The sequence below is a fragment of the Poecilia formosa genome, unplaced genomic scaffold (assembly GCF_000485575.1).
Source record: "Poecilia formosa unplaced genomic scaffold, Poecilia_formosa-5.1.2 Scaffold587, whole genome shotgun sequence".
Lineage (NCBI taxonomy): Eukaryota > Metazoa > Chordata > Actinopteri > Cyprinodontiformes > Poeciliidae > Poecilia > Poecilia formosa.
In genome coordinates this window covers 58,413-80,342 of record NW_006800526.1, presented here as the reverse complement: position 1 = coordinate 80,342, position 21,930 = coordinate 58,413, and the positions used below count along the sequence as shown (strand labels likewise).

General features: G+C 39.3%; 2 protein-coding genes across 5 annotated transcripts; both read right to left on the bottom strand.

Annotated features, from left to right (window-relative positions):
* Positions 1 to 1,858: 1,858 nt before the first annotated feature.
* Positions 1,859 to 7,989, bottom strand: dera (deoxyribose-phosphate aldolase (putative)). 2 transcript variants are annotated; one of them, XM_016665468.1, is made up of 10 exons: positions 7,809 to 7,923; positions 7,341 to 7,438; positions 7,121 to 7,268; positions 6,400 to 6,495; positions 6,180 to 6,314; positions 5,363 to 5,491; positions 2,947 to 3,059; positions 2,188 to 2,337; positions 2,049 to 2,110; positions 1,859 to 1,997 (listed from the first exon to the last, which is right to left on the bottom strand). In XM_016665468.1, exons 1-9 carry the CDS (start codon positions 7,837 to 7,839, stop codon positions 2,054 to 2,056), a joined length of 957 nt encoding a protein of 318 aa, XP_016520954.1. In that variant the 5' UTR covers positions 7,840 to 7,923; the 3' UTR covers positions 1,859 to 1,997; positions 2,049 to 2,053. The 2 variants fall into 2 exon arrangements, with proteins under 2 accessions (XP_016520954.1, XP_007541149.1); XM_007541087.1 differs by having other exon boundaries at positions 1,859 to 2,110; positions 7,809 to 7,989.
* Positions 7,990 to 9,268: 1,279 nt separating this feature from the next.
* On the bottom strand, positions 9,269 to 19,777 carry msrb3 (methionine sulfoxide reductase B3). Of its 3 annotated transcripts, none has more exons than XM_007541083.2 (7): positions 19,558 to 19,768; positions 17,715 to 17,829; positions 12,685 to 12,793; positions 12,345 to 12,422; positions 12,133 to 12,161; positions 11,750 to 11,847; positions 9,269 to 10,984 (listed from the first exon to the last, which is right to left on the bottom strand). In XM_007541083.2, exons 2-7 carry the CDS (start codon positions 17,815 to 17,817, stop codon positions 10,823 to 10,825), a joined length of 579 nt encoding a protein of 192 aa, XP_007541145.1. In that variant the 5' UTR covers positions 17,818 to 17,829; positions 19,558 to 19,768; the 3' UTR covers positions 9,269 to 10,822. The 3 variants fall into 3 exon arrangements, with proteins under 3 accessions (XP_007541145.1, XP_007541147.1, XP_007541146.2); XM_007541085.2 differs by lacking the exon at positions 19,558 to 19,768 and adding an exon at positions 16,341 to 16,493 and having other exon boundaries at positions 17,715 to 17,805; XM_007541084.2 differs by lacking the exon at positions 17,715 to 17,829 and having other exon boundaries at positions 19,558 to 19,777.
* Positions 19,778 to 21,930: the final 2,153 nt, after the last annotated feature.

Sequence of the window (21,930 nt, the reverse complement as noted above, 5' to 3'; positions counted from 1 at the left end):
TTTGTTGATTTGATCATTTTTCCATCTGCTTTTCTGCCTGTTTCAGGGAGGACAAATGGCAGGGGAAATGTCCCCGTTTGTTATTTGCAGAGACTCCAAGGATTTGGATTCTACACAGTGGTGTTTTTTAAAAAACTAATTAAAGTCCTGGTGTTTTAGTTTATCAACGTGCTGTGATTGTAAATGAATGAGAGGGACCGAAAAAACGAGAAATCTTTCAGCCCTTTGATTAAAATATTTCTATATCCATTTTATATCTTTCATCATACAGAGTCGTCAAGACCAGATTTAGAACTCATACCATTTAATAAATAGAGCAAACTCAGGGAGATGAAGCGCTGTCCATTTTTCATCAGGCACAGCTGGCTCCTACAGGATCACCTTTTTTTTTAGATTTTAATGTGCTGCTTTGAGCTTTAAATCCTCTCCAGGTTAAACGTTAGATCATTCTGACACCTCAGAGAAGTGAAACTATTGGAATAAAGTGTTTTTATCCTAAATTTATCAAGCTAATTTATCTCTGTAAGGAACTCCCACTCAGTGGTTTAAGTGCTGTGGTTGTTGAGTAGCTCATTTATATTTTAAACTCTTACATAAATTGTCATATTAAGTACACAATTAAATAATTTCTGAATTTAAAACTGCTGTATAGCAAAACTAAAAGTCTATCAAATTAAAAAAAGAATATTTTAATCTTAAGAGGAAAGATTATGATTTGAGTTTTTAATGGGAAGAACAGAAGTGCTGAACTCTTATTCATCTATTTAGTATTTTTTATTGATGGTAACAAGAAGTTGCCATCAATTGCTGCCATGTGTGATGGACCCAAAAACTACAGAATGAATTAAAACAGCTTGATAATACAACGTTAGCTTGTGAGTTAGCTGAAGGCCTGTGTGGACCAACCAGAGATAAGCCCAAATGTATTCATACCCCACGCAGATTTAAGATGTAAAATGATTTTCATCCAACCAAAAAGTTTATTCCTGTTAAAGAATGAGACAGACATCTCTGAAAGATAAGAATAATGTAAAATGAATATCAATATTTTTCATCAGCAAGTGAATGTATGTGAAAGGGAATGGGCGAGTTTATTGTAGAGTCTTTGAGTGTCCTAATAAACATTAAACAAGTCGAATGTAATTTTATTTCTTTGCACTTTATCAAAAATATGCATGTTGTTCTCTCCGAAATGAACAAAATATATTGGACTTTTCACAAAATCTTTTTTTAGATCTACCTGTGTTAGCTGAAGAGGCATGAGTAAAATGAACAGATTACATTTAACCATAACAGGGTATCAATAAGTTTGGGCTTAACGAAGTTACCTGATGGTCACACTGACCAGTATGTGACCAGTGGCCAATCCTTCCATTTCTTTTTGCCTTTTTTAAGCAAAACTATTGTACAGTATAATGTATTGATACAAAATAAATTGCCAAGAGATTTAGTTCTAGAACTACAGAAAAATGCTAATATTTCCAAAAGCTTTTCCTCAACATCGACATTCATTTGGTTAGAATAAATGTAAACTATTAATTTTGACCAATATTTTTTAGTTTTTCATCTGTAACCACAGCAAACATTATTTTTTCCATCTCCAGTTGGTTCAGGAGGAGCCGGTGTCTGATCACAGCGGTTATTAAGACTTTAAATTAATACTAACTTTAAAGGCATATACATAAATAGGTTAAAAATGGAACACAAGTCACTATTTGTTCATCTATATCTGCAACATACTCTGGATTTACCATTTAAGAGGGTTCCATTCTTAATGGAAGAAGATGATCTGATCAGGATTTTTTTACACGACAACATATAGCTTCTTTAAAAAAAAGATGGAAATAATCACCAGAGCTCAGAACTAAAATGAAAGATTTATTAAGTTTTGGTAACTCATCACAAGTTATTGTCTAAAAAACACTTGTCTTGAATTCAAAACAGACATGACTGGATGTTTCCTTCATAACTTCTGAAGCACAGAAGTTGCTTCAGGCTATGTTCAGGCCAGGAGCCATGTTTAGGCTCCTGGCCTGAACATGAGCTGCCATGTTCAGGCCATGGGCTGCTCATGATAAGCTGCATACTGCCCCGTCACATGGTGGTAAACCTGCACAAGACGGAGCACAGATGTTGGAAATATGAAGCAAACATGTACTGACGATGTGTTTAAATTTAAATTCTCACCTGTCTCTCGATGTCAGCCAATAGGCTGCTAGCTCCCAGACGGAACAGATGTGGGTGGAGCCAATCGTTACCAAGCTCTTCTTTGATCAGCGTGAGCCACACCAGGGCTTCCTGGGCAGTCCGGATTCCCCCTGCTGGCTTAAAGCCCACCTGGAAGAGCACGCACGCACGCACACACACATACATACACACACACACAGCTCAGTTACAGAAATATAACCCCGCAAACATTTACTGCATACCTTTTATCTTTAAACCATGACATATGCTTACAAACAGATACAAACATTTTTTTAATCCACATGTAAGATCAGTTTCCCCACTTATTCTTTTGTCTGAATTAATTTATAGATTATAGTGAAATTTAAGCACTGGTTTCTCTAACTTGCTTAGTCTGGAAGAACTTTGATAAAGATGAACCCAATCCAGCGGTGATTCTAACATGAACATGGTTGTTATGAACCGTCATAACGCAGCTTGTTGTCCAGCTGACCCAAACCCTTTGCTCCCCTTTCAGATTGGTCCTTTATTAATCCCTGAGTGGGGAAACTGATGTTTTGCCTCATCCATCTCCCCCGGTCTCTGCTGAAAGAAAACATCCCACAGCATAAACGCAGCCACCCCCGTGTTTCACTGAAGGGACGCCATGTTCAGGCTGGTGCAAGCTAAAACGTTTCTTCCAGATGTCTGAGTTACAGGAAAATTTTTATGTCTTTATTTCAACAAGTAAACAATCCATAACAACAGGCAGTACTCTACCTTGTGGCCAGTGCGCAAGAAGTAGTCACGGATAGCTCTCACCATCACTATGGCAACAGGATAAGTAGCATTGACGGCCTCCTTCCCGGTAGAGGTCTTGATGAAGTCTGAACCTGTTGGGATTAACGATGACAGCATTAAGAAACCACTGCTGCTTCAGCTACACTGCAGTCAGCTACTGACTTCACGTTTATTTACAGGCTTTTCATAATATTCCAGCTGATTCATGAGATTAATATGTGCTTGGAAGTGAGGATTAAATATTAATCTTATTCACGCTTTAAAAGGCCATCATGTTCACTTAACTCTGGTTTTGTTTTGGATTGATGCTAATGGTAAAAAAACTGCAGTAGCTCTTTCCAGTGAAGCTCTGGCAGTGACTGGTCTCCCAGCCTCTGCTCAAGTTAAGCTGTGCAGGACATCCAGCAGTGAGCAGAGGCAGACATGAACATCTGCTCCCGGCTGACAGACGATATCTACATGTTCATGAATTAAAAATATCCCCATGCTCAGACTTTTTATGTCTTCCTTCACAATTTGTGTTTTATCGGCTTTCCTGCTAAAAATAGATGATAAAATGATTCTTTAATAGATCCTCACAAACTGCAAGCAGCACACAAAATGTGCTCCATCTTCGTTCACCCTGATTTATAATGAGCGTTCATCTGGCTGCTGCTGAGCAGAGCAAGTTAAACATTTCCTAGATCATTAAAGGCGTGTTCCGCAAATTCTTTTTCCAGTCAGGTCTTCTTTTTTTTGACCCTTCATTCGCTTTTCTCAATCTGGAATATTCTTAGAGATTCATTATGAGGAATCTTAATTACCTGATAATGGCTAATGGGTATTAAATGTGTGTAGGGGAGCAAGGGGGGAGGATGAAAGGTCCATTCATTTAGGTGGGCACAAGGATACTAGGAGAGGACGGTAGAGTTAAATAGACATCACAGATTAATAGGTTAAATTATCATTTAATTTCACGAATCTCATGTGCAATTTATAGGAACAGTGGCAGATTAAGACGCGAGTGAGGTGACAAAAGCAATGCATTAAAATAATGAGCTCTATCTAACAGTCCCTGACAATTTGGTTCTGTAATCAGCTCATCATGTGATGGTTAGCTAAGCAGAGACCGGGCGAGTGCAAACGTTTGAGTTGTGCTGAATTCATATTGCTTAAACTTTCTCACATCTTATAATGTTACAATCACAATATGATACAGCATCACAAAGGAGTGCAAAACTATGGAGTCACAATTAGTATGAAAAAGACTTTCAGCACGAATTTACTGTCATACCCTTAATCAAATCAACCTTAACCTTGAGAAGTCGCCTTATGAATGACACTAACGCAGCAATCATGTTTCAGACTGTGGCAGGAAGCCGGAGTACCAGAGAGAACCAAACACCAACATGGATGTAGAAAGACCCCAGGCCGGAACTTGACCCCGTGACGACCTCTCTGTGAGCCCCTCTCTATGCCTGCACTGCCACCCTCCATAGATTCCTCTGTGGAATGTGACTCTGTGTGAATTTGCCTCCTGGTGGATTTAAAATCTATAGAAAAAATAAAAATGCAGCTTGTGAAGCTGAGACGCCTCAGCACAGCAAGGCACAATAACGTCCTACTGGCTGCTGTTTCAGGCCAATAGGTTGTCATAGCGGCAATCATTTCCCTTGTTGTTGATTGCTGCTCACACTAGATCGGAGTTTAGGAAGACTGTGGATGTTAGCTTCTGTGATAATGCTAAGATAGATTCCACTGTGCGTATTAAAAACATATTGAGGTATATTTGGTATCTGAACATAAGCATCTTTAGAGGAGAGCTCAAGTATTTGTGGATTTTAGCTTGTTGTGGGTGGTTGTTGTCCTTCACTCCCCTAAATACTGAGATCCAGAGTATTCATGGAGTGAAGTTTTCAACCAGGTAAAGAAAAACTTTAGCAGCACTAGCTTGATGAGCCTCTGGTATAAGCTGTTGTTGCTTCTCCAAGTTTAATAAAGTTAGTTCCTCTTGTTTTTGTGTTTCAGTCTTTCTCGCAGGTTGTCTTGGAAACAGCGTGGATCTGGTCCAAGTCATTTTCTCTGTGAAGTGAAGTTATGTTGAATATCACATGCAGAGTTCCACTTCTGCGTTTCCCAAAAATGGTTCATAGCTTATGATTATTACATTTTAGTGTTTGTTAAACAACTCTGAATTATCCACACAAAATAACTAATTTTCTCTCCCACACCGAGTTTGCTGAATATATTTCAATTGACACATAAATATGAATTTTTACGTACAATCGTCATTAGGAATCAGGTGACGGAGTTCCAGTGTTTTTTGAGTAATAAATGTCTTTTTTGCATCATTTTCATAACAACAGACCAACCTTCATCTTCACAATTACAAAGACAATTGTGTTGTGGGACTGACCCGCCATCATGGCCACCATGCTGGCTTTGTAGATGTTGGTGAAGGTTCCCAGGTCTCCAGTAGCCAGAATGGTCTTCATGTGGGCGTCACCACAAGCCTCTCGAAACTGGACAATCTCTCTGTACATGACTGCAGAGACAGAAGAGACAGAATGCTGATAAGGCTTACTCCATTAGTCTTATGCATTTCCACAGTTCTGGGGGATCTTACACTAGAGAAGAGCTCCTGAACATCACAGCTCTCACACTGGTGGACCTTTTTCCCCACTTCTGCTGACACAATCTGCTGATTTTTCAGGGATTGTGTTCAAAGTGACCCTTACCTTTAAACACACGCTAAAACACTGTGGAAGAAGATGTGCTGGAACAATGCGTAAACCACCACCTGGTTCTATATCTACACCACAACATGCTGGAAACAATAGTTCACCAAATCAAATGTTTAGAGTAAAGCATGAAGGAGAGGGAGATCCTGAACAGAGAGATGCACAACATCCAGATGGACTGTCCAAACATGCAGAAAAACATGAAGAAAGTCTGGAAAGTAAACAAGTGAGAACTAACGGACCAGAGCTGCTCCAGTTCTAGAAATTTCTTGTTGCATTTCCAACAGTGAACTCTCCTGAGCACAAAGAGGACTCACAACTTACTTCATTTGTTAAATTTGCTCTTTTCAGATTCACTTTATATAAAAGCTGCTTCTGTTTTTAATCTTGTGGAGTGGTTTTGTTGATTGCTGCTCTCTCAGCCTGGTTGGACCTGAAGTTTATCACCGAACAGCTCAGAATGTTTTTCTGGGCAGCTCTGATGCAGCCTACCTTCCCACTGTCCTGTGAGAGCCAGAGTCCTGTTAATGACGATATCGATCTCTGTAGCGCCATCTCTCACTGCCATACGGACCTCCTGCAGCCGGGTCTCCAGAGGCGTCTGCCCAGCTGGAAAACCAGTGGCAACTGGGAAGGAACGGAAACACACACACTCACACCCACGACCTTTAACCTGCACAGAGCAAGTGTAAAAAGATTCCAGGAGACTCACCTGAGGCAACAGGCAGGCATGAGTTAGCTGCCTTTAGTGATCTGACAGCATCAGCCACCCGAGAGGGATACACACACACTGCTGCTGTGGTTAACCCTGGATCACATCAAGAGTCGCAGTTAGGCTGATAAACCGGGCTGTAGCTCCCTCTGCAGGCTGGACTGATGCATGACCAGACCCGTCATCATCTACAGCCTACAGGTCTGCTGCTGTGTATCTTTTAAAAGTGGACTCAGCATTATGAACAGCTGCTTCCTTTAGCAAGTAGTGTTTATGGCTGGACAGCTGACAGTCAGCAAACCTCCCTATGAATGTGTGTAGGCCAAAACATATATTATTTTTTATTTTTTATGAAAATATTCAACCTAAAAAACTATATGTTTATATGTTAGATTAGCGAGTCGAGTGTGGAAAACCTTAAGAGGTCTGCTCAGAGTCCTGAGCTCAGCCTGAAAACACTCAGAGCACAGACTTTAAAGCAGGCCTTCTTGACCTACATCAGCATCTGACCTCACAAATGAACAGTCAGAGTTCCCATGGAAACACACCTAACCCTGCTGGAAATCCTTTCCACTAAAGCTGTAGCTGTTATACCAGAATAGGGGGCTGATGTCATGTTAATACCTACAGATTATGAATGGGATGCCACTCAAGTTTCTATAAATGCGAAGGCAGATGAGTGAATACTGTTGGTGATCTTGATGAGCTGAGCAGAGCAGACCTTTGTCATGCATGTCCATCCTCCTGAGCAGGTCGTATCGGACCGGCTGGATGGCTTTCACACACAGGCGATGAACGTTGGACGGCGTGTCATCTCCAGCCAGCGTAGTCAAATCGATACATGAAGCCGCCTTCAGCAGCCAGGCCGTCTGCAGGGTGAACACAGGAACTGAAGAGCTTCTGAACATTTACAGCACAGCATGCACTATGGGAAAACTCACCTGCCACTGCTTCTTGGGGAGCTTCAGGCCTTGGATGTGCTGAGCCCTCTTCAGCACAGCCTGAGTGTTTACCCTCACTTTGGACAACCATTCTAGGTCTGGGGGCAAGAAAGAAAGACTACTACTGGCATCAGTTTGTTTACATTTTACTTTAAAAACGGTTTTATTATTATTTTCTACCATCCGGTTCAGAAAATAAATCTAAGTGTACACTCTGCATGGTGAGGAGAAACGTTCGGTGGGTTAGAGCTGTCATCCTGCAAGGTTACTGACCTGCTGTTACTCATTAAACTGGAATGCTCACGCTTCTTCACTTAACTCTCACGTCGCTAATTTATTTAACATTCTTGTACTACACCACGGAATGAGAACCTCAGAATTAGGGCTGAAAGGTCGGTTTATATGACAACTCTATACAGACACGTGTCTATGATTAAATCGCAGCCGGACTTGGAGTGTTTGACTTACCGAAGTCAGTTCCGGGATTCCTGGCTGACATTTTTACAGATAGATGTGTGAGGGGACCCAGCAACAGAGCCCTCTCCTCCAGGCCCAGGCCAACCAGCTCTGCTGGGACACTTCCACCAGGTTGCTGGCAGGAAAGCTGCTCCTTCTTCAGGACCAGCACGTGACCGATCACGTGTGAAGAATTATGTCCACGAGAGGGCGCTAGATGGCAATACCAACTTTTTCTTGTTTGTTTTTTTCAAAATCTTTATTGAAATATCGACACATATCCAGAGTTACACCGTATAATGCATCAGAGGAATTAAACATCATATTAAACATTTTATGACTTATTATTCCTGTTTTTATTATGTGAAGAACTTTGAACTGCCTTGTTGCTGAAATAAACTTCACTGATTGATATCAATGAAGTTTGAAGTTTCCTAAAATTAGGAAAAACAATTTCTTAATTGTACTTTTGATTAGTACCTCTGACGCTGATCCAGGATCTCATTTTCAGGAATTAATTTATCTCAAGTCATGAGAGGTGACAACAAACTTTCTTTGGATTCTGTAAAGGATCGCCTGTAACCACAATAAATATGACAGTTGTACAGTTTTATAAATAGACCAATGTGTAGTGCATCATAATCATTTTTCAGATGATATATATATACACACACACACACACTTTTGTTTTGCTTTCATCGCTTGGGTATTTTATTTCATAAAATGAAGGTCTTTTTTCCTGTGGACATTTGCAAACTGCAGTCTGGTGTTTTCCTGTTTCTTTTGGCGTAATGGATTCTTCCTCTCCGTCCTGTACCAGTTTGGTGCAGGACAGTTTCACTGTTAATGATTCTGTCTTGCCTGCTTCAGCAGCTTCTTCACATAATCTGTGGTTTCTGTTCTGGGGTCCATCTGCAAATTTTGGACCAACCTTTTATATCTCTGGGACACAGAAGCGTCTCCTTCCTCAGCAAAACGATTGGTAATTTTAACTGACAAGAGGTGCTTGGTCTGCTTTAACTTGAAACAGTGAAAAAATATGTATATGCTTTTAATCAGTGCATCATGTAAACTTATTGATTCTACTGAATGAAATCAAACTTTAGAAGTAGTACAATCAATATTATGCAGTCATATTTATGTTGTCATGTTTTGTGGGGAACATTTATAGTCAGCAATGCCTGCAGAATCCAGCTGACCTGACTGACATCAGAGTGGTTAGAGAGAAATTATGTTTATATAAAAGTTTCCAAAATAGAACAGCTTCTTATGAAGGTTGGATCATTTGGTAGGTTTCTTGAGAGAAATTTAAAGAAAATTCTACTCCCACCCAAAAGATTAAGTGTCATTTTCTGTCTGATGAGCCAACTGTGACATCTGGAGGTCAAGAAAATACATAATTCAACAATAAAAACATTTCACAAATTCCCCTGGGAATTAGTCAAGTTCTAATTAGCAATAAGAGTGAGACTTTTTATGAATACATTTTATTCACTTAACCAGGTGATCAGATCAAACTGCAAGGAAAGTGGCTACACTTAAAATCAAAAACATAAAATATTTCTGACCTAAAAAGGCAGATCAAAACCCATTTAGTGTTCCAATAAGCTTCACACTGCAATCAAAAACTTGCATAGATATTTCATTACTTCTCAGTGCAATATCAATAAGAATTAATCTAATACAAATCAAAGAAATTTAGTGTGACTAAACCTACAGATCCACAATGTGCAGTCATGGCACAAACAACGCCAAGACTTTAGGTTCTGTAACGTATGATCTGGCTGTTAACAGATTCTAAATTCGTGTTTCAAGTTCAATTCAAAATTCAAAAATACTTTATTGAACCCAAAGGGAAATTATGTTGTAACTGATATTAATTCAAGATTCTTTGGAGTTATTGTAGATATTGATGGCTGTTGGCAGGAAAGATCTCCTGTAGCAGTCTGTATTACAGCAAATCTTAAGAGGCCTCTGACAGAAGATTCTGTTGTATGACAGACTGACGGTTAGAAGGCTTAGGATTGTTTTAAAGCATAATTATAATTATGTGTTTAAACATCGGAGAAGTAAAGTGTTTGCTGGTTGAACCTCGTTTCCTTTCTCCTCACCCTGATTGGATCTGTTAACACACCTGAGGACAGACTCAGCTGTGTTCATCATGTGGAGCTGAACATATGATGACGTATCTATGTCATCATATCCAGTGATATGGATTTTATATGCATATGAAGAAATATGCTTCATCATCTTTGCTGTTGTGTCCGTCCAGTCACCATGGAAACCCTGCCTTCACTCTACAGATTCCTGCTGTAAAGTCAAACAACGCTAGCTGAATCTGTCTGGAAGGCTTGTTGTTAGACACATATGGATATATTTGTGAAAAGAGACAAACGGATCAATGGATCAAGCATGTGGATCTAGGACAGCCAAGATAGAGGAATAGAGTAAAAGAAGTTTAAATAAAACATTTCCTGGCTTAAATCTACTCAAATATTACAGAGGATGAAAATCGGGTACACAAGGAAAATTGCTACTTTTAAGTGATTAATGCCAAGAAAAACGGTAAATGTAACATAACCTAAAACTCCTTCATCAATACTTGTCTCTCAAACTCATGATGTATTGACTTGTCCTGAAAAACATTACATGAGCATACTGCAGTGGCAATACTGAGTATCTAAAGCCTTCCTTTAAGAAGTATTTTTCCATTTCCTTTTGGTAAGCACACCAGAGCACTAAAGGATCTTCATTAAAGCATTAAAGGGACTGTGACTGGTGGCTGCGATTGGTTACTATGGGAACCACGGCCATGTTGTAGAAATCAGCAGATGACTTATCCCTCTAGTGCTCTGGTATATTACCATTACCTCAGATTACAATTTCAAAGACGGTCAAAATCTGTCAGTTTAGCTACATTCATTAACTTTACTGGTGTTTTGCTCTGTCTGCATATCAAAAACAAAGAAGCATCTTTTTAATGAGCTGTATGACTTTCCCTAATCGTCTGCCTGCCAGCTGTGCTCCTACAGGTCACCCTTCCCGCTAGTGGCAGCGCCGCTGGAGGCCGAGGCTCTGCCCTCATCCGGGCCTGCGGCCTGAAACGCCAGGGAAGCAGAGTTGATGCAGTAACGCTTTCCTGTAGGTTTTGGACCATCATCAAACAGGTGACCAAGATGAGCTCCACACTGAAACACAGGAACATTCAGCAGCACTGAGGAACCTGTGTGAAACCTCATGCACAGTTTGTGTCTGAAGAAAATATCTGCTGTGAATCAGAACTATATAAACACAACAAACTGAAGAGAAAATGATTTATTTTCAACCAAGAACTTGTTTTCTGGTGGGACAAAAAAAAAAAGTTAATCATTACAGCAAATGCTGGAATGCTGGATGACTGTGGGCTTGGAATGCCTCCTTACCATCACCCATATATTTAGTTCAATCCTTAGTTCTCTAATCAGATTCCAGTTAGGATTTACTTTGACTGAGCCACTCCAAAACATTGATATTAATTCCATTGCGAATAAATTGTTGTGTGCTAAATTAAAAGATTAATTAAAATAGTACTTAAACATAAATCTACCAGGGGTATGAATAATTTTGGACATAACTGTGCATACATATCCATTGGACAGTCTTCTCATTATAATTGTGATGGTATATATACAAGTACTGGAAATTGAGAAATATTGTATTTGATAAGCCATTTTTTTGTTTATTAATAATAAGTATATATGTTACAACTGTAACATACCGAAGCACTTTCAACCAGAAATTAGAGTAGTCATTGCTCTTTATGTTGACGGACAAAATATTTACACAAGAGCGTAGAGCTACACACAAAGCTTCATCACTCCGCCCTACAAACATGATTTTGAACTGATTTACTTTACGAAGTAAATCAGTTTACTGCAAGAACTTTATAAATGAAGTGGTGTGTTTCAGCTCACCTGGCTGCAGGTAGTCTCCACTCTGTGTAAGCCGTAGGAGAAATCATCAGCCAGAGAGACGGACTCCTCCTTCAACAAGTCGAAGAAGGACGGCCAGCCTACACACAGTTTGTTTAAGAATACAAGAGGAATGTCGGGATAAAACCTCTGCCTCCTTCCACATCACATTTCATACTTCTGTTTTCATCAACATTTGGATTATTAATACCATACATCTAGAATAATGAGTCACATATGACACCTGAGGCTTCAGAACAAGGCTCCATTAGAGCTTCAGCTTGTTTTATATTAATCAGATTCAGTTATTGAGCAGTAAAATAAATAACTGCAGATGGAAATAAGGGAGTTCAGACAGACAGAAATCTGACAGAAGTTCTACTCACCTGATCCTGAGTCAAATTTAGAATCTGAGCTGTAAAAGGAAACAAAAATAGCTCAAATAAAGCAATGGTATTGTTTCGTCTTATGATATTTTCTTACAAAAATAATTCTCTGATTTAACTAATTTTTTTATAACTGTACTGTGAGCTTTAATCCATCAGTTGGGCAAGCACAGACACATGGGCAGTCAGCTGTGGTGTACAGAGCTCCTCACCTGAAGAGAGGGGCCCCACAGACAACACAGTGATAGGTTCCCTCATCTTTATGGTATGTAAACTCCCCAGTAAAGGCACTGTGGGAAAGAAAGTATTAATAAATAGTAACAACACAAAATGATTCAGCAGTTAGTAATGTGGAACCATGCACTGTAGGATTATTATCAGTCTAATATAATCAGATTCTACTTCAACCCTGTGCTTCGCCCAATTGCAAAATATCTTTGGAATAAAATTCAAGCACGCAGTGAAACCTGAGATCTATTCCAGGACAATTATAACATTTTAAAAAAGACTGATTTGTGACATGGCAGAGAATCAAAGCTGTATCTTCCCGACCTCTCGGTTCCTCTCTCCTGAGTGACATGGAACTGCTTTGGGGTGAGGCGTTTCCTCAGTTCCTCCTGAGGGAAACTCACTGGCCAGGTCTTCTTACTCCTACAGGCTCCTGTGAATGAAGACATGAAAAAGATTCACTCCAGATTTCTTCTGAAGCTACAGAAAAAGAATCAATATGTGATTTGCTTATCTAACTATATATAAAGTATTACACACTGAATCTTATCCACTGATCAGCTGCAAACTGAAAACTTTCTGCTAAGAACACCTGCTGGGACGCTGGCAGCAGATCCTTATGAGATGAGAGTTTGTTGTTCACAGTCTTCAATTTTTCCGCATTTATGACTTTAGAACTACAAACTTAAAACATATTTTATTTAGAACTTAGGCGATATACTACAAAAAGTAGTATATCCATATGAAGTGGAAGAAAAATTATACTTTGGAATCCAAAATTTTTTACCATTAAAAACCTGAAAAGTGTGATGTGTGTGTGTGATGAGTGTGTGTGATTACAATCCACTTAATGCTAATATCTCAACATAAAACCAAGTGCAACTAATTGTCTTCAGAATGCAGCAATGTGTCAAAATGTAAAACCTCAGCAGGATGAGGAATGGATACACCATACACACACACGCGCACGCACACACACACAAGCATACGCACACACACACACACACACACACACACACACGCACGCACACACACGCGCACACACACCAGCTATGTGTGGTGTGTGTTTCTGTCGGTCTGCAGCAGACTGCAGGCTAACTATGTTGGGATCGAGAATTTCATGTTATTTCTGACATTGTTGCATTAGGATAAAACTATGTTGTTCATTGGTTTTCAGATGTGGCTGATCAGTAAATAAAAAAATTGCCATAATGTTACAATTGGTCTTGCACTCCAGATTTGTATCACTTCCTTCAACCTGAACATAGACATTTTTTATAAAAACTGCAGTGCTGTGAACATCCTATGAAAAAAACTAAACAGACAGGAAAAAAATGTGCAGCTAGACAATTATTTAAGACAGTGACTTTTTGCATGCAAGCTGCAGCAAAGCCAGGCAGTTCATTATGCAACTGAAAGATTGGTCTAGTTAAAGGTTGACCTCAACAGTAAATGTTGAATTTAAAAGTAAATGAAGACCACCTTCTCTGTAGCCACTATTGAAGTGTAATGTTTGGATCCTAGAGCAGACGAGTCAAAAGCAACATCACAAGGTTTAAGAGGACCGCAGGGTAATAAAAGCAACACAGTTTCACAAACAAAATCTGTAACACTTTATTTGATGGGGTGTGCATAAGACTGATATGACACTGTCATAAACATGACATAACACCTGTCATGAACATGAAGGAGTCTTTATGAATGTCTATAACTGTTGTCATGAAGTGTCATTAGGTAAATAATGACATTTTAATGCAAAGTTGGCACTTTTATTGAACTTTCAAGGCAACTTTTAAAGCAACTTTGCATTAAGAGTGTCATTATTTACCTAATGACACTTCATGACAATAGTCATAAAGACTCCATGTTCATGACAGGTATTATTTTATGTTTATGACAGTGTTATGTCAGTCTTATGCACACCCCGTCAAATAGTGTTACCACAAAATCTGCTGTTCATACAAACTGTATGGCTTTACATCATGGATCAGCATCCAAAATGTTAAATTACATGACTTATGCAAGAAGTAGTATCTACAATGATGAAAATTATACTGCCTTTTGTTCCTTTTTAAAACAGTGTGCTCTAAATGTGACTTACATTCTGCTTCGAGAACTCCCTCCATGGGCCCTCCAGAAACCCTCCATAGCCCTACACAGCACCCAAGCTAGAGCCAGGATACCCAACCCTCAACTCCAAGACCTCCACTGTGAGAGGTTTGAACTGTTCCCTCTGGACAATGTCAGGAAGATGCTAAATCCGCCTCATGTAGTTCCTCTGAATGCACAGGAATCCAGCAGACCTACTCAGTGTTCCTACAGAGTCACACATTCACAGATTTTTCTCCAGAACCTAACTGCCCTTAGGGCTAAAACACCAAGCTGAACTACTTCAGAGATGTGGCCAACCCCGACTCTTCAGGACAGGGTTGGTCAGGCAGGTGGAGAACATCCTCAAACCAGTCTTTGTTTCATCATACAAGATCAGGCGGTAGTCTGTAGTAGTGAAGTGATATTAAAAGGAAGTTTCAAAAAATTCTAAAAACAAAATATCTTATGTGCTGGTACAATCGCAAGCGCTATTTGAATCCAAAAAGAACATATAATATGATATGTACAAAGTATTTAAATCACGTGAATAAAACCTCTGATATAGAGTTATTTGCATTACTTTTTCATACTAAGAACAACTAAAACCTCCAATACACCAATACTGGATTTTACCCAAACTTTAACTGTCTTGACATGCACCTCTGTTGGAGAAAATACGGAGAAAATACACTGGTTTTATTTTATATTTGTATTATATGTGGTTGCCTTTTCCTGCAGACTGGATGATGAGCTGCAGGTCCTGCTGCAGTTTGAAGCATGCTGCTTCCTGGGGCTTCCGACTCTCTTTCTGGAGAGCTATGGTCAAGGCCAGAGACTGAAATACAGCCTCGACTTTCTTTTGCAATTCTCCAGTGTATTTGGCGTTCGACTCCACCAGCAAACCTCACAAATTCTCAAGTCAACCAAGACTCATTCTGCCAATCATGCAAAAAAAAATATAGTCTCTAAGGAACAAACCTGACTCAGATAAAACCCTTTCCTTGTTGCTCAGCTTTTTCCATGTTTCCTCTGGTGTTTTGATGATTCATCTTTGGTAGAGCTCTCCAAGTCTCTGAGGTTGGAAGCCCTCCTTGCCATTGCCCTAATCTTTATTCTTGGATCAGATTCATGTTGGCCATTTTAAAGGTCTCTGCCTGTACGTGCACACTCTTCATCAAATTGTACAATTAGTTGACAAATATAGATGATGTTTTACATAGTGAACTCTTAGTCTAGGTGCTGATTAGTGCCAGAAACAGTTCAGCATGTGTCAGGGTTGATAGTTCTATGACAACTAGTTAAACATTTTGTCTGAACATTTGGAAGATGCTAGTTTGTGATCGGTTACAGTCAGAACTTGGATCAATATAGTCGGTCACTTCTGATTTTAGAGGCTCTTCTTGTGTAGATATTCGTCACTTTCAATTTGTCAGGAGGCCAAAAGACATCAGTTACCGTCTAAATACTTACTGTTGCCTTAAATTAAGGCTGAAACTAGACTTTGTCCAAACAATAAATTATAATTGAACTGCTTCTATCACAATTTAACCAAATACTGCTGAGTGAAATTGCCTTGTGTTCTTATTCAACTTTTTAGATTCTTAAATTGTTTGACTTTCTTTAATTGGGATCTTTTAATGTTGAAGGATTCAGGACAAAAAAAAATCCAAATCTAACAATTAACCTTGTCGGTTCATTTAGACTTGGTTTGGTCAACAAACAAGTAAGATCTCTGTTCTCTGAAACGACCAATTAAAAAAGTTAGAAATGGTTAGTTCAGATCAGTCTGATTAGAAAACAAATCAAAACACAGCACACCACTCCAGCAATGTGTTAATGTGTTAATGCAAGGCAGAGCCAGTCAGACACACAGCACGCAGTCAGTGGACCTGAGGGGAGACTGCAGGACCTCAGAGACACAGGCTGACTCTTGGTTATTAGATGCAGCAGATTGAAGCCCGACATGGTTGCTGGAGAAAAGGCAGAACCCACACAGCACTAGAATCAACCCGCCCTCAGCAGGGCCACAACCCAGGTCTGGACTGGATGAGGGACAGAATGACAAGGGAAAACAGGATCATGAACAGCATTAGAAACCAAATCCAGGCTGCCAGATCACTGAAATCCACAGTGTTGATGAAGGTTCTGATGAGGATTGGTTAAAAACGACACAGAAAATGTTACAGTCACTTATTTGTTCATGGTTTACAATGAAGATTGATTCTGTTTCCAGGCTTTGTTGATCTTACCTTCTTACTTCCTATGATTTGGTCATTCAGTGGAGTCGTACACAACGGATGGCAGCAGCAGCTTTTGTGCTGACAACACATTACTGTGCAGACTTATCAGATCCAAGTTCAAAAAGAACTTGTTTAAAGTTTTCTCTAAGAAATCTTCTCATCATAAAGTGAAAATCCTTGGAGTCCAATAAAATTGTGTTTACATGTTGACAAACACTGATCAGTAGATTCAATCTGCTTTGGTTGTGAATTGGCTCAATATGAATAAGCTGAATTGAATATTGGTTAAAGAAAGTCCTAATTGATACAGTTATAATAGTTGTATCTATTATAACTCTCACTTCTGTGAACCACAATTAAATACTTATTTTTTGTCAATAGGACTAAATATTGGATTGTAGTTAAATTTGATATTTAAATTTTGTCAGTTTCTGTCAACTATAACTGCACATTTGTGTTTTTTTGTTTGTTTTTTTGATGATGATCTAATCTCTGTAATTGTTAATCAAAAAATTTAAAAATAATAGTAATTCATAAAATGGGATATGATTGTATATGTTGGGAAAAAATCAGAGCAGAAAGCTGGTTACCTTTTGGGTCCTTTAACGTAAAGTATTTACTTCATCTCCTTACTTTGATGTTTTACTGTAATCTGGTGCAGTACGACCCTCTGCTGAGCTCTGCCTGGGAAAATGATACTTCAGATTGGTGCCAAAATAAAAAATAAAGTTCGGAAAGAGGAAAATGTAGATATTTACTGAAACTTTTTTTTTTTAATCTGTAAACTGTGTTAGGCCTGGTTACAGGCAAAGTAACTGTGGAATCACTTCACTGGTTCCTATTTTAGAAATATTTAGATTCTCCAGCTCTACTCCTGATTCTCAGCACCAGCTGGTCGGAGCTTCTATTAGGAAAACTATTTCATGTTTTAATATTGTCATATTAGACTGTTATGTAAAAATATTACAGTCAACATTGTTGTGAACAAAGTGCATATTTTAACACTTAAATCTATTACTCTACCTAGAACAGCTGCAGGTAGAACAGAGGGGTAGGCTGTGTTGCTGCCTTGTCCAAGGGTACGATGAAAGGCTAAGAGGAGCCCACGTCTAAGGAAGACAGCCATAAACCTGTGACGCTACAGACAGAGAGACACTGATCACTTCTGAGACATTAGACAGGAAAAAGAACTGAAGCGTTGCAGAGCAGATTTCTTTTCCCCTCACTGTGTTCATATAAACTAACAGGTCAGGCCTGTAATCTACCAAAGCTCATCAACACCATGAGATACTAAACTGAAGTATGAATCATTTTCCCAGAAAAGCTCAGCTGTGAGATGTTTGCATGCCCCCACAATCAGACGCTTAGGAAGCATCCGTTCAGTGCCTTTCTCATCACAATATAAAGTCTGGCATGAACCAGAGGCAGATCCATTAAAGTTTTAAAAAGAGAAATGCTGCTCCTACGGTTTAAAAGCCCTTTCAATGCGATGACTTCCCAGGCTGTATAAAGCATCGGGCAAAATAGAACCTTCAGAAGGAAGTATTTATTTTTAATATAAATAAAACAATATCAATAATAACCTAAGAGATCTGGGGAAGATCTGAGGAGTGGACCAAAACCCCTGCTGCAATTTCTGCATACCTGGTCAAAGATTACAGGAAATATCTGACCTGAAATTATAAACAAAGGTTTGTGTAGCAAATATTAAGTTCTCACTTTCTATTGTATCAAATACTTATTTCATACAAACAAACACCAATTAATAATTGGAAAATCAAATCAATGTTATTTTTCTGGATTTTACTTTTAGGTCCCATCTCTCACAGTTGAGGTGAATCTAAGCTGAAGCTTACAGACAACTCTACTCTTTGTTAGAAGGGAAACTTAGAAAAATCAGTTTTTCATTACATCTAAAACAATAATTTAGCCCAATTTTTTAACACCTTGAAGGGAAGAAAATTCAATGGCTGTTAAAATTGTCATGAAGGATAAATACACAAAAAGCTATGCTATTAGCCAGTTACATTTTTGTGCAAAAATGACTTTTCAGGTTTACTGAGTTTATTTGAATTCTTATCTTATTCCTCTGCATAAGAAAAATTGTTATTGTTTCAGCATCACTTTTGGCTACTGGGCAGCAAACTGTGCTTCTCCAGGGTAAAACGGGGCTTAATGTCCATTTGTCTTGGCCTCTAAAGTCACAGCTGTCTTATAAACAGTCATGTTCATTTTGCAACAACCTGCTTGCATTTTTGTATCATCATGCCAGTCTTTAAGCCTCGAGCAGCTACTTGCCGTTTCACAAAACTGCTATATTCTCTTTATAAATAAAGGTTGGGGTGGGGGGGAGTCAGGATATGGTCTATACCATGACAAACACCTAGCTTGTAGCCAAGCTACGTGTTTATACACGTAGCTACCTACGCGTTATGGCTAACGGTTACATAACACCGCAGCCATATTGGAAGGACGGGTCTACTGGAATTGCTGTGTAACCATACTGGACATACATCATTTATGCTCATGACGATGTCATTTATTGTCTGACAAGTAAAAAGGGTCCCTAAAAGTAACGCCTACTAAACAAAAAGCCCTTCTCAGATGAACTGGACTCAGCAGATCATCTGGGCAACCAACAGATCCTGAACACCTGGACTGCCAGGTCCCTGCCTGTATTCAAGTTCCGGATTTCATGATGAAATTTTAAATTATTGTAGCGTTATCACCAATTAAATTGATAACAAAAATGTGAAATATTGATGAAATAGTCATTTACTACAAATATGTTAATCGTTTAATAAAACGCACCGGTTTGTTGTTTTACAAAGCTAGTTTTAGGCGTAAAACAAGATAAAAATCATACCAGAGAAGAGCAGAAGCAGGAGCAGCACGATGTTAGCTGGTAAACGTCCTGTATCTGCGGCTGATAAGCCTTGTTTAAAGCGGTACATCAGGTGGAGTTCAGATGAACAGAGTTTCTGACCAACAGGCCGAGTCTGAGTGAGCCGAATGTCAAGGCACCAACACATTACCTTATATGGGCACAAATATGTGTAGCTTCCGCTTTGGTAGAGAAGCATATCTTCACCAAGTACATGTGCTCAAGTGGATTTGTGCACATCTTACATGAGGTGTACTATGTGCAGCAGCAACAACAAAAATAGCAGAAATATTAATTTACATGCACGTTTAAACTCCATGTACATACTGCCACCTACCGTACAAGAGTGAAAAACTCTTCTCCATGTCCTCTGAAAGAATACAGTCCTGGTTGCTCTGTTTTTCATCTCAGCTTGGCAAGTAGAGTTTGTCTTGGGGTACATTCATGAAGTTTTTTTACACGCATGTGTACAAAAATTCAGAATCATATTTACCAGGTTTGGGCACAACATTAAATTTACAAATGCAGTTTTTGAGGGGGTTTTTTTTGTTTGTTTTTTCACATCTCATGTTGTGTAAAATTTTAATAAAATATTGCTATTTTTAACTCTCTCATCCCTAATTCTGGGCTGCACAGTGGCGCAGTTGGTAGAGCTGTCGCCTTGCAGCAAGAAGGTTCTGGGTTCGATTCCCGGCCCCGGTCTTTCTGCATGGAGTTTGCATGTTCTCCCTGTGCATGCGTGGGTTTTCTCCGGGTTCTCCGGTTTCCTCCCACAGTCCAAAAACATGACTGTCAGGTTAATTGGCCTTTCCAAATTGCCCCTAGGTGTGTGTGTGTGTGCATGGTTGTTTGTCCTGTGTTGCCCTGCGACAGACTGGCGACCTGTCCAGGGTGTACCCCGCCTCTCGCCCGGAACGTGAGCTGGAGATAGGCACCAGCACCCCTCCCGACCCCACTGAGGGACAAGGGTGAAGGAAAATGGATGGATGGATCCCTAATTCTACAGAACTAGAAACTGACTCAGAGCTTGTGTTAAGATGTGTTTCTCTCCTAGATTATCCCGTCATAGAAACTATTACTGCATTACCTTTTTACTTCCTTTGAACACAAAAAGTACTTTCTGGATCAGTGTTTCTGCTTCTTCTTTGTGTGTGTGTGTGTGTGTGTGTGAGAGAGAGAGATCAGGCTCACAATGCAGCCTGATCTGCTTTGTCAGAAACTCCAGAAGACACAAGTGGAGGTCTCAACAATTGTCTGGATCTATGACTACCTGATAGACCACAGTTTGAGAGACTGAAGGACTGTGTGTCTAACCAGGTGGTCAACCAGAATGGTGCCACAGGGCTCTGTACTCTCACCATTCTTTTCAATCTGTACACTTCAGACTTCCAGCACAAATCCGACTTCTGTCATCTACAGAAATACTCTGATGACTCTGGAGTTGTCGGGTGAAACACAGATGGACAAGAAGCTGAGAACAGAGATCTGGTGCACCGCTTTGTGTCATGGTGGGAGCAATAATCTCATCTTGAATGTGAACAGAACAAAGGAGATGGTTGTAGAGTTCAGAAGAATCAAACCCTGTTTCCATCATGGGAGAAGAAGAGGAAGTGGTTGATGAATATAAATACCTTGATGTTAATCTGGACAACAGACTGGACTGGAGAAGCAACAGTGAAGCAACTACAGGTCCTTCTCAAAAAATTAGCATATTGTGATAAAGTTCATTATTTACCATAATGTAATGATAAAAATTAAACTGTCATATATTTTAGATTCATTGCACACCAACTGAAATATTCCAGGCCTATTATTGTTTTAATACTGATTATTTTGGCATACAGCTCATGAAATTCCAAAATTCCTATCTCAAAAAATTAGAATATTATGAAAAGGTTCTCTGAATGAGCAATTAACCTCATCATCTGAATCAACAAAGTAACTCTAAACACCTGAAAAAGATTCCTGAGGCCTTTAAAAACTCCCAGCCTGGTTCATTTCTCAAAACCGCAGTTATGAGTAAGACTGCCCATCTGACTGTTGTCCAGAAGGCCATTATTGACACCCTCAAGCAAGAGGGTAAGACACAGAAACAAATTTCTGTGTCTCACCATTCTTTTCAATCTGTACACTTCAGACTTCCAGCACAAATCCGACTTCTGTCATCTACAGAAATACTGTAGATGTGCTGTATCAGTGGGAAATCTGTGGGAAGGCAAGGCAAGGCAAGGCAAGGCAAGTTTATTTATATAGCACTTTAAAACAGTACCACTGACCAAAGTGCTGTACAATCACAAGATTAATCAAATAAAAATCAAAATTAAAACACACTATAACCAACAATACAGTGACTTA

Bases quoted from the DNA above. Each gene is read 5' to 3' on its own strand.
- dera (XM_007541087.1), bottom strand. From the start codon at position 7,839: ATGTCAGCCAGGAATCCCGGAACTGACTTCG. The intron at 3,060-5,362 runs GTCAGTCCCACA...TAATCCCAACAG, and splicing joins CATGGTGGCCATGATGGCGG to GTTCAGACTTCATCAAGACC. The intron at 2,111-2,187 runs GTGAGAATTTAA...CGTCTTGTGCAG, and splicing joins TGGCTGACATCGAGAGACAG to GTTTACCACCATGTGACGGG.
- msrb3 (XM_007541084.2), bottom strand. From the start codon at position 19,774: ATGCTTCTCTACCAAAGCGGAAGCTACACATATTTGTGCCCATATAAG. The intron at 12,423-12,684 runs GTCGGGAAGATA...TCTTTCCCACAG, and splicing joins CAGGAGAGAGGAACCGAGAG to TGCCTTTACTGGGGAGTTTA. The intron at 10,985-11,749 runs GTGAGCTGAAAC...CCTGTGTTTCAG, and splicing joins TGGAGACTACCTGCAGCCAG to TGTGGAGCTCATCTTGGTCA.